Raw genomic sequence first — 12,591 nt, 5'->3', positions numbered from 1 at the left:
ATATTTCTAAACTAACAAATCCCTACATAAATAATTATATTACTAAAAATATTCTTAATAAATGAAAATAACTTAATTAATGATAATATTATTTTCTAAATAATAATAAAAAATAAGAGAATAATACCAATAAAAAAATATATTTCCTTTACCTAAATACTCCACAAAATATTCAGCAGTTTGATGGGTCTCTGAAAAGAATTGGACACAATTTTGCACACATAGTTCAGTCACGTCGTTGTTTGTGAACCGATTCACTTCCAAAATTTTGAACAAACTGGTTCTGGTGACTTCAATAACATCATTTTTCACCACTTTCACATACTGATAATTCTCATCATCAGACAAATCATTCTTCTCATAAAATAAAAATGAGGGAATTAACCCTGAATTGAGAGAATCATCTTGTTCGTCGACAATGCAAGGAATGAGTTAACCACTTCTTCAAAGAAAAAAGAAGGAATCAACTCCACTTCTGAAAATTCATCAACAGCTGTAGAAACTACTTTCACCCTGCAAGGAGATGGATTAGATGGAGCAGTACACTTGAGAAACAGGATCAATCTCAATCTCTTTGCTGCCTTGTCCATATTTTTTAACCACCTCCGAAGGCAAGAATTTTGAGATGGAGAGTTAATTCTTTCCAACCAAAACGTATACCGGTATATGCATCCTTATAAATCATCTCTTGCTAACCTTTCCAATTTCCTTAATGGTACCAATTTTCCATTCATTTGTACCCATTTTTCTTTCTGTAAATCCATTTCTTCAACCATGATTAGGGTATGGATCGAAACAGCTCTAGATATCAATTATCGTGTACCTGAGTACGATGACAAGATTGGATGGGTAGATTGAGGATAAACCTCTCTTGATTCGTAAGAATTAAGCCTCTCTGAGTTTAAATGAACACAACCTGAAGAACAAAGTTCTATTGATTAATAATTTGATACCATCTTCATTACAGACTTTGGCCTTATAAGCTAGGTTTCTATCCCTACATCCAATGGCTACCAAGAGCCCATGTGTTCACATCCCATCCCACCATTACAACTGATAAACACACTTATTATTAAGCTAAATACTACTAACAACTAACTACCCCCTCTAATATGATATGGGCACTCCAAATACAATGTCGGGTATACATGCCATTATCTTTATCCTGGCTAAATTGGGCCTATGACACTTAATTGGGGCTTATAGCTACATGAAAAAAATAGGATCATTAAGAAATAATTCATAGAAACCCCTTATCCACTATTTATGTTAATGCCTAATATGCCCTTATTAAATTAGTGTTAATTCAGATAATTAAATAATGTTTAATCAAGTTAATCCTGAAATTAACTTTCATTAATGCATAATCAACACTTGTAAATTTTTTTTTTTTTTTCAAAAGACTCGATCCAGAATCGGTTGATGTTAGTGATTTTGTAAACCGATTCTGAGTTGAGTTTATGCTGAATGACGATGTAAACCCAGAATCGAAGTTTAATCAATAGCCACATAAATCAATTCTGAAAACCGGTGTTTATATATGTCCATATAATCCGATTATGCCTTACTTTCAGAAACAAAATATTCATTACATAGTTTAGGAAATTAGCGCACTACATACATAGGATTCGGTATGGGGATTCTAGAATTTGACACATCAAATGCTCGTCAATGAACCTCCGAGCACGTCGGTACAACGTTGTAAATTCTTTGTGGTGAATGAACTTAGTTTCCCTATTACGAATTCTCCATAGCCCGTCGAAACGTTCCAGCTAAAATTCAATGAATTCTTAAATGTTAGTATGTGAACTTTTGACATAGGTATAAAAATGATCTCATTACTCACTTTTTCCCTAAGAGGAGCTCGTGGATGATAGTGATACACCATATTTCTAACTTTTACGTACTCTCGCATTGCATTTTTATGTATTGGAATCGAAAAGACAAGTCTCTCCATTTACGGTTATTGGGATTCGCGGTACGCCCGTAAAAGAACTCTTTAACTCTCTTCCAAAACATTGAATAAATTTCATTCGGACGTTCACGGAACGTATTAGCAAACATTTAACCAGACACAGATCTTCAAACGGTTCCCATTCCATTTTCTAGGATAAGTGTGTGATGTGGGAGTGGCTCAAAGAGGTTGTCCTTATATAGATGAAATCTCAACGACTATTTTTTTCGAATTTAATGCACACAATCGGATTTTAGTTATGACCATGTAGAACGATTGTGTCCTTACAAAATCATATAAAATATGCCTCTCATCAATCGGGCTTTTGTAATGCATATGTAATCCGATTCTTAGCAAAAAAAAGTTACACAACTTTTCTTCATAGCAATCGGATTACATATATGTACATGTAAACCGATTCTTAGCAACAAAAGTTACAGAACTTTTCTTCATAGAAATCGGATTACAAATATGTACATGTAAACCGATTCTTAGCAAAACAAATTACATAAATTTTCTTCATAACAATCGGATTTCATATAGGTACATGTAAACTGATTCTGAAATTGAACCTCTGGGAAACTGTCAGAATCGGGTTACATATAGGTACATGTAAACCGATTTTGACTGAAAAATGCCAGAATCCTACTTTTTTTGTACACATTGTAGTTGGTTATTTTATCGCGTCTTGGACAAACACAAACAATTTTCAAAAGAAACCAGATTAAGTCACTCATAAACTAGGAATATAACCAAACATAATTCGACAATAAGTTTAAGACAAGACATAAGTTTTGACTCCATAATTATCCATAATTAAATACATAAACATGAATATAACCATTCATTCATGAACATCCCCACCACGACCACGTCCACCGCGTCCTCGTTTAACAGGTTGGGCGCTGCTCGATGCGCCTTCAGACATCTTCTTTGGGGGGGGGGGGGTCTCTTCCTCTTCTTCTTTGGCTCCTCCTCCTTCTCCTCCAGCTCCCCAAACTTTGCACCAGCTTTTACATCTTCGAGACTGTTCAGTTCATCAATCAGATTTTCATTGGCCTTAACATTTTTCCCTTCCCTGATTTGTAGCTTTGCTTGAGTTATCAAGTACCTAACTCGGCTTCTCTGTTTCCATTTTAAAGAACAAACATTCAATAAAAAACGCTAATAACATTAACAAAACCGTAATTGAGTAACAATACGCACCAGGCATTCGAGAGACGTATCTTTGTCCTCTATATTGGGCCTCTCATCTACTCGTACCACTCGAGTATGCGAAACATTGAGGTACCACGACATGTAACCCGGAATTGCATCATCATCTGTTCGAGATGGACCATGTAGAGGATATCTGTGAAACGCTCTGTCTTCCCAATAATCACATGATGGTAAAGGCTTGTGAACAATGTCAATATCATTATCATATGATTTGTTTTTTTTTTCTCATTGATTTTGAACATCTTGTGCTCCATTGGGATTTTTTGTCAATATCATTACATATGACGTTGATCCCTTTGGCTTTACTCCCCGTGGCCCTTCGGTGGGAAGCATTCAAATTTTGAACGTCTTTTCGACGAGGTCCCAAAGGCTTTGGAGAAGCAAGGTCATGTTTCCTCTTATATTTCTTTTCGGCTTGCTTTTGTTGATTGCCCTTGTTTGGCCTGTAGAATACGCAGTTAAGCGACAAACAACAATGGAATCGAATGTATTTTTTTAAGTCAAGGTACACAATCGGTTTACTTGATATACATATAAAATCCGATTCCTAACATAACAAATAACCAATCGGTTTATTCAAGTGCTCATGTAATCTGATTCTAACAATAAAACCAACAATCAGATTTTTTTAAGTGCTAATGTAAACCGATTCAACTAATCGGTTTTCTCGATATACATATAAAGTCCGATTATTGACTAAGCATATAAGAATTCAAAGGCTACACAATCGGTTTTTGTGAACACATATGTAATCCGATTCTAAGGAAAAAAGTTACAGAAACAACGGTTATCTCTACCATAACTGAATCGTGCTATTTATACACTAACATTTTCCGATTCTATTCACATGCAGAACAATCAGTTTATGTGAGCAAGAACATAAACCGTTTCCAAACAGATCGGTTTACTTTTACACTAACATAATCCGATTCTGTAAAACCTGGAAAATTTTGATTTCAAATTTTTTGATTTATAAGCGATTGCATGTTACTGAAACCTAGTTTAGAGGATTGGGTTGATAGAAAAGTATCTGATTCGACCCATTTCCTCCTCTTGTGCGATACGAGAGGCTTCGGCTTCCTCAAGCACTTCCTTTGTTTTCTTTCGAATCACTTCAACGATTCCGGGATTCTTATCACTAGGAAAAAACCTAGGATGCTTCATTCTTGATGGTTTCGACATTTTATAGAATAAAGAAAACGATTAATCATTTTTGGATCGTCGATAATCGACGATTTTTGTTTTCAAAATAAAAATAAAAAAGAGGGAGTAAAAGAGATGAAGAATCGGTTTATGAGATAGAAATGAAAACTGATTTTAGTTTTAGGTTTATTATTAAGAGTTGATGGGGGGTAATTTAGTAATATTAATATTTTTTAGAGGGTAATTTTGGTAGTTTCAATAAATTTAGACACCCCTTATCATTGTGTATAAGGTAGATGAAGTAATCTATAGGCCCCAATTAAGTGGCATATGCCCCAATTTAGCCAGGATCTTTATTAGCTTCTCATTCTACAATTCATGATATGATTTCTTCTTTAAACATTATTGTCTCTGAACTGCTTTTTGATAGAGTCGCTACTTTTCCTGCAAGTCAATCCTCTATTACTGCACCACCTCCTACAAGGGGTAAAAATCCATATAAATCCATTCATTTTACACACAATGATGATTTTTGTTATAGGGAAAGCTAAAATATTTATGGAGAAAACTGACTTCCGGTAAAACGTAGTTGATTAAGAATGACAAGGGCAGAAATAGGAAAAGAAACAAAAAACTTAAAAGTCTTCACTTTGTCGTCCCCTAAAAACATATTATCTTTTTGATTACAAAGATCATGTTCTCGGTGCACAATTTTCTATGTTTTCAAATTTTTTATTTACTTAGATTATGTAAATCAGTGATTTACTTCAAAAATGCTAAGATCTCGAATGTGATTTAATCATTCAAGTAGAAACTAACGGGAAAGAAAAGTCTGGTTGTGAAATTCATAACTACAGTTGAAACAAGGCTGCAATAATCTAGATTTAACTATGTGATTTCTGATCAGTTCAGATGCATATGAATATGTTCATCATTATTTCGCTGACGACATGATCATAGTGATAATCTAAATTTAACTGTATGATTTTTGATCAGTTAATAGGAGCTAATTATTGTGTTATAAATAAATGAATTTTATAGGGAATAAAACTTAAAAACCCATGTTCTCGCTGGGAGTGGTGATTGATTTTTGATAAGATCATAAACTTATCTATTCCAGCAATTTGATGGCTTTGTAACTGGATAGTCGGGATCCAAATGATTATTAATAGAATTGGCATTTGGTTCTCTATGTTCGAGAAGATCGGATCTTAAAAGAACAATCAATTCACAGAGGAGAAATTTAGTCATATACGAGAAAAAATATCCGCAACAGGAAGACGAACACTCAACACATGGGTGGTGTTCAAGATGGAAGATTATTGAGTTTATTTTATTTCTGCCCTAGTCGTTCTTAAATCAATTTTGTTTAACCGGAAGTCAGCTTTCCCTGTAAACACTTTAGCTTTCCCTATAACAAAAATTACAATGATCACAACATGACTACAAGGGGTAAAAATAGAATCTTTGTGCCCAAATTTTATTTTGGGCCCAAAACACTAATTATCTGTTGCTCTTTTTTTGTGGTCTTGTATCTGCAATTCCAACTTGCTTTAACAATGCCAACGAAATTCCACAACAGACAGATTCTCTGGCAAATGAGTATGCTCAAATGACGGTTGAGACTTGGTCTCTGTTGATCATGTTGATGCACACATTGTAGTGGTCTGCAAATGGGTGTTCGAGATCAAGTATAAAGATGATGGATCCAATTATAGGTACAAGGATAGATTGGTAGCCAAGAGATTTCATCAACAACCAGGAATATATGATGAAAATTTTAGTCATGTTGTGAAGCTTACAATAATTAAGATTATTCCTTCTTTGGAAGATCAGTTCAACTGGAAAATACTTCAGCTTGATGTTAGCATGTGCATTCCTTCATGGTGATTCAAAAGAAGGTGTTTACATGACTCAACCACCGGATTTTGAGGATCCTACAAAACCTAATCATGTGTGTTTACTTTATAAATCCATATATGATTTATAAAGCAAGCTCCTAGAGCCTGGTATGACAAGCTTAGTCATGCATTTCTCATACTAAATTTATTTCTTCTACAACTGATATTTCACTCTTTGTTCACAAAAGCGATACTGACATGGCCACGTTATTGGTTTATGTAGACGATATTCTATTGACAGGCCCATCTCCTATTTTTATGTAACACTTCATTCCCTACTTCAAGCTCAACTTCCAATCAAAAATTTGTGTGACTAACATTATTTTTTAGTATTGGAGGTAATAAGATCATAATACTCTTTTTCTTGTACGTACTAAATATGATGTTGATTTAATAAAGGGATTTCATATGGAGGGAGCTAAACCATGTCAAACTCCTATTGTTACTTCTACAATACTTAGGAAAAAAGATGGTGATCTCCTTGAAAATCTATCTGAGTTCTGATTCTTGTTGTTGGTTTTTATTACTTAACTTGTTTGTCAGCATATGCAACATTCTAGAGTTCCATACTTGGTGTTGACCAAAAGAATTCTAAGATACATTAAGGAAGTTCGACACATGGTATTCATTTCACTAGAGAAATTTCTTTTGTATTAAGACTCTCAGATGTTGATTGGGCTGGCAACATTGATGACACAAAATCCATCGTGGGTTACTACATCTTCCTTGGATCAAATCATATCTCATGATCTTCAAAAAAGCAGATAATAGTAGCAAGGTCTAGTGCAGAGGCAGAGTATAGGACTCTTGCTGATAGTGTAACTGAAATGGTTTGTATTTACTATCTTCTACAAGACTTACTTTTTCTTATGTTTACAATTCCTAAATTAGGTTGTGACAACTTCAACTTCACTTTCATGGCATTTAATCAAGCCCAACATTCTAGGATGAAGCATGTTCACATTGATTATCATGTGCATTAGATGTTTTCTACATTTCTACACTGAGTCAATTAGCTATCTTTACCAAAGGGATTCTTGGTCCTAGATTTACTTCTATTAGGTCCAAGCTCAAGGTTTTATCACCTCCAGAAAAAAGCCTAGACGCAAGTGAAGTGGCTATTGACACATATATATATGCCTGCAAGCGATCTTGCAGTGCGGGATAAGCTATTTGAGCAGTGTAAGTTAAGGTGTATAGGAGGTGTCAGTCTTTCTGTTTTTGTATTAATGTAAACATGTGGTTCACACGCTTCTATTTTGTTAGTTAAGTCGGTGATACTAATATATCAATGATTAGCATTTAAATTTTGTAATAACATGTTTAGATGTTAATGAAAATCCGAGTTTCTCTTTGACCATTTATGAATCTCTGATATATCCACGAGTGTTGTCATGAATTGATTACATTTTCGGGAAAAAAGATACACTACTAAATCTCAGGTCTTGGGTACTCCAGGAAAATGATTATATTTCCTCCTAATTTAACTAGAATTGCTTCACACAGCAGGACCGGTCTGATAGCACAGTGCAAGAGAAAGAAATTAATTGTGGTTCATAGCAGGGACTATATCAGGCTTATATTGAGACTCTTACCATCGGTGTCTTCCCTTGCCCTGATTTTGATTTTCCTATTGAATAACTATATCCTTATGCAACATCGTTCAGATGAACAGAGATCCCCCCACCCAAATTGCCTCATACTGGACGTTCTCTCTCACCTTTCCACCGATGTTAGGCCCAAATAAGCAAATTGATCACGATAGGTTGGTTGGTATCACACTGATACCTTCAAAAATATGCCGATAAAATGTGTTTCCCAGTGAGAATTGCGGGTTGATTCCCTAACGCTCTTCTCGTCGGACAAAAATGAACTCGTGCAGATATTGAGGCCAATCCCACGAGACACTTATATTTACTGTGGTCAGTAAATAGTTCAGAATTTCCCGCGAAATTTCAAGGCTAATTCCGTTATTTGAAGACCTTTTGAACTCATCTGGATCTAATCTAGATCCCATTGATGTCATCAAATCACTCTCCCACTGGTCAACGACGAAAGTAATTTGACCAAATGATTAACGTGACTTGTTAGTAAATATCAACGGCTGTGAACTCAATAGATCAGATCCAGTATTAATAGATTCTGTAATCTTTTCCATTTCTTCAAACCTTGTTCAATTTCTTCCTTAACCTTCGGTTCTATTTTGTTTCTTTGTCCTAAAAATAATTTCTCTCTCTTAAAAAAAGAAGCTCTGAAACAAGAAAACAAAAAAGAAACATTAATGGCTTCTTCTTCTACTACATCTGATTATAGTCATTCTTCAGATGTGGATTTAGTAGAAGAAGCTGCTATTAGGTCAGAATTGGTAGAAGTAGAAGAAGAAGATTTGTTGAAATTTCCAGAGATACCAGCAATAAGGATACCAGAGAGATCTGAAGGTAGTAGTAATAATAACAACAATAGTGGTAGCAATCAAAATGCATGGTCAAGTGCATTTCATGCTAGGTCACATTCAACAACACCAAGAAGTAGACAAAGTTCTCCGAGAAGTCCAGCTGGTTTTCGTGATAATTTTGGTCTGTTAGCTTCTTCTTCTTCAAATACCAATCATGGATCTCCTCCATTACAAGCAACGAGATTTTCTAATTTGTATAATAATAGATCTAATTCTTCCAATCTCAATTCATGGAACTTCTTGAAGATTTTTGGTGTTTTCTTAAGAAAAAATCCAAATCAACAGCAGAGGGGATTGGTGATAAATAAGAGTAAAGGAAAAACGGGTGCAGCTGGGAGAGTATGGTATAGAAAAAAGAGAGTTAGAGGTTTAGTTGTGATTATTGGTTTAATTGGTTTCTTTTTCTTAATGAATTGGTGGATGCTTTCTCGTCTTCCTGATGATTCTGCTCTTAATTCTAATCATGGCTTCTTAAATGTTAACTCTTCTTCGGTCCGGGTATGATTTCTTATTCAATTAATTGGTCATTTCTTAGAATCTTTGTAAAATATGTTCTCATAATCTAGGTATTTTTTAGGGAGAATGGAGTAAATTTGGTAAAGGGAAAAGACCACACAGAGTGTTGTTCTCTAGAATGTTGGCTTTAGCAGCTCATGCCTTAGCTGAGGTACACCAGTTTATAGTCAATTTTACAATTCATAGGACATTTTAGTTTTTGGTGGTTTCCAGCTTACAATGATGCTTTGGTGCATGTGTATGTATAGGGAGAGAGCAAAGCTGAGCCAAAAGATTTGTGGTTGGAACCTTTACTTCCTGTTTCTGCTTGGAAACGTTGTGCTGAAGTGCGCAACTGGGAACCTAATGGTAACATACTACATTTTTATAGTTCGAGGAGCTTAAGCTGATTTTGTTGTTGCTGGTGGTTTTAAACTGTTTTACTTGCGAAATTTTGAATTGTAGAGGGGCGCAATGGGTACATTATTGTAAGTGCAAATGGGGGAATGAACCAGCAAAGAGTAGCGGTAAAAGATAGAATTTGAATCTATTCCTATAGTTTTGAGGTTGAAATATTGTTTGGTGAAAGTTGTAAATCTCTATATGCAGATACAAAATTTGACATCTGAAAATTGTCTGTTGTTCTTGGTAACAGGTATGCAATGCTGTTACTCTTGCACGATTACTTAATTCAACTCTTGTTGTTCCAAAATTTTTGTTCAGTAGTGTTTGGAGAGATGTAAGGTAATTTTCTTGTATGTTATTGTTTTTCTAGCTAGGGGTTTGATTCAAAAAGAACTGCTCATATAGATATGGTTTAAATGGCTACTATTATATTTCTTGATAGATTGACATGATTCTGTGTTAGTATTTCACATCTTAATTTCTTCCAGCAAGACCGTTTCCATATTTTGACCTGTTTAGTACATTTATGGTTACTTATAAAATCTATTCTAGTTTTAAACATACTTTTTTAGGTAGAAAATATCCGGAAAATGACAAGGTGATATTGTTTATTATCTTAGTCAATTCAGCGATATATATCAGGAAGAGCATTTTATCAACTACTTGAAACCTGATATTCGGGTAGTTAAGGAACTTCCGTTGGAACTGAGATCTCTAGATTTGGAAGCTATCGGTAGCATTGTAAGTAGTTCCTTATTATACAAGCTCAATCTCTATTGCAGTTAATGCAAATTAATATCCCATGTTGTTGTGCCTTATTGAGATTCCTCTTTGCAATAATTACCTAAATGAATTTCTGCCAGGTGACTGATTCAGACATTATGAAAGAGGCCAAGCCAAGCTTTTATCTGAAAAAGATTCTCCCCATCATACTTAAAAATAGGGTTGTCCATCTGATAGGGTTTGGGAATCGCCTCGCTTTTGACCCAATACCATTTGAGTTGCAGGTACAATGATTTTGACAACACCATTATAGGATTTCTTCAATTATAACAACTCTTTTGGATACAGTTACATTTTCACAACATCTCTTCCTAATTGAGGCACTTCATCTAGAGACTCCGATGCAGATGTAACTTTCATGCACTGCGATTTATTCCCAAGATCCAACAAGCTGGTGCACTACTTCTTCAGAGAATGCGTCAACATAAGCCTCACAGGGGTCCATTGGACCAGTATCTGGTTGGTCCATTTGCGTCAAGTATGGATCAAAATATGCATCCAGCAAAGAAATCCAGATATTTAGCTCTACATCTGAGATTTGAAATTGACATGGCAGCTCACTCTATGTGTGAGTTTGGTGGTGGTGTAGAAGAGAGGGAAGAGTTGGAGGCATATCGTGCAGTTCATTTCCCTGCACTGACTCATTTAATGAAAACAACAAAGTATGCTCATATGGCTTTCATTGGAAGCTTCAAATTAAATTCCATGCATTCATGAGGGTTGCTGCCATATCAGAATTTTAAGAATTCATTATTCTGCAGATTACCTTCTGCTCCGGAGCTGAGATCGGAAGGCAAATGTCCTTTAGCGCCCGAAGAAGCTGTACTTATGCTAGCAGCTCTTGGTTTCAAACGTAAGACACGTGTTTATCTTGCAGGTGCACATATTTATGGGGGAAAGTCAAGATTAGCTGCTCTGACCAATTTATACCCTAATATGGTCACCAAAGAAAATCTGCTTTCATCTTCTGAGATCGAACCATTTACGAACTACTCGTCACAGGTAACACAGCTGAATTCCTCTGTTTCATTAAAATTTTCATCCTTTTGTGATCGATGCACATAAAATGAAAACAGATGATTTCTAATATCACTTCGTGTTCTGAACTACCTAAAATTCTGATGTTAATATTGGGCGAGTCGATTTTGTTCTGCAGTTAGCTGCTTTGGATTTCATAGGATGTGCAGCTGCCGACGCATTTGCCATGACGGACTCCGGGAGTCAATTGTCATCCCTAGTAACAGGGTATCGTATATATTACGGTGATGGTAGAATGCCTACTATAAGGCCAAACAAACGCCGTCTTGCTAGCATTTTCACAAAAAACTCAACGATAGAGTGGAGAGAGTTTGAAGAGAGAGTAAGAAAAGCAGTGAAAGAGAGTAAACAGGTGCAGGAGAGACCTGTTGCAAGAAGTATTTACAGACATCCAAGATGTCCAGAATGTATGTGCAATACTACAACAGATTTGGTTAGTAGAAGATTATTAATCAATTAGAGTTGTATAAATTTTTAATTGTTAATTTTGTTATAGTTCTCAAATGAATGAGCTAATGGGAAATTTGTGTTAAAATATTGTAAGTTGTAACCCGTCCCAATGAAAAAAAAACAGCAAAAAAGAAAAACGAAAATTAGAAAGGGTACTAAAACATGAACCGAATGGCCCAATTTATAGTCATATTCTTAGCCGGATAACAAAACTCGTCTCTAAACAGAATTCAATTCTCAGCAGTCTTTTAGGTGATAACCTTCTACTGCATTTGAGAAATGGGAGCTTCTGCACCAATTCGGTAACAGGTGGCTAGTCTCCAACAGGTGCGAAGATCGGAAGATAGGTCAAGGTCCTCGAGGAGAAACGAGCGATTTGGCAAAATGTGGAAGGCGGTTTTCCTTTTCTGCAACCTTTCGAATTTCCAACAAAATTTTGGCACTAGTAAAATGAGTTTGGAGCAAGGACAGGTAATGAAACAACAAAAATATGATTCACTCCAAAATTCCGTCCAAACATACTAATTAGTCACATTCGAGTAAAAAGGTACAAATTAGTCCTCTAGTTATTAAAAAAGAAAAACTCGATTTCAATGATCTCATATGCCTCAGGCCTAAAGCAGAGCTAGGGATCATCAACAAACTTTCAAAACCCCATTTAAACAAGAGAAATGAGAAACTGAAAACATCGAAGAAGAAACCAAAAGTCTAACTAAGATCAACTTCTCAATATAGATTGATAATGTAAG

The 12,591-nt window shown here is 35.3% G+C and overlaps 1 protein-coding gene across 1 annotated transcript; it reads left to right on the top strand.

Annotated features, from left to right (window-relative positions):
- Nucleotides 1-8,408: 8,408 nt before the first annotated feature.
- LOC113303542 (O-fucosyltransferase 15-like) lies at nt 8,409-11,929 on the top strand. Its single transcript, XM_026552575.1, has 10 exons — nt 8,409-9,169; nt 9,249-9,338; nt 9,436-9,535; nt 9,632-9,693; nt 9,822-9,910; nt 10,192-10,312; nt 10,435-10,578; nt 10,688-11,016; nt 11,116-11,356; nt 11,511-11,929. The coding sequence occupies exons 1-10, from the start codon at nt 8,498-8,500 to the stop codon at nt 11,850-11,852; spliced, it is 2,190 nt and encodes a 729-aa protein (XP_026408360.1). The 5' UTR covers nt 8,409-8,497; the 3' UTR covers nt 11,853-11,929.
- Nucleotides 11,930-12,591: the final 662 nt, after the last annotated feature.

Source organism: Papaver somniferum, chromosome 1, assembly GCF_003573695.1.
Source record: "Papaver somniferum cultivar HN1 chromosome 1, ASM357369v1, whole genome shotgun sequence".
NCBI classification, from domain to species: domain Eukaryota; kingdom Viridiplantae; phylum Streptophyta; class Magnoliopsida; order Ranunculales; family Papaveraceae; genus Papaver; species Papaver somniferum.
The sequence above is the reverse complement of the archived record's forward strand: the minus strand, read 5'-3'. Positions and strand labels throughout refer to the sequence as shown.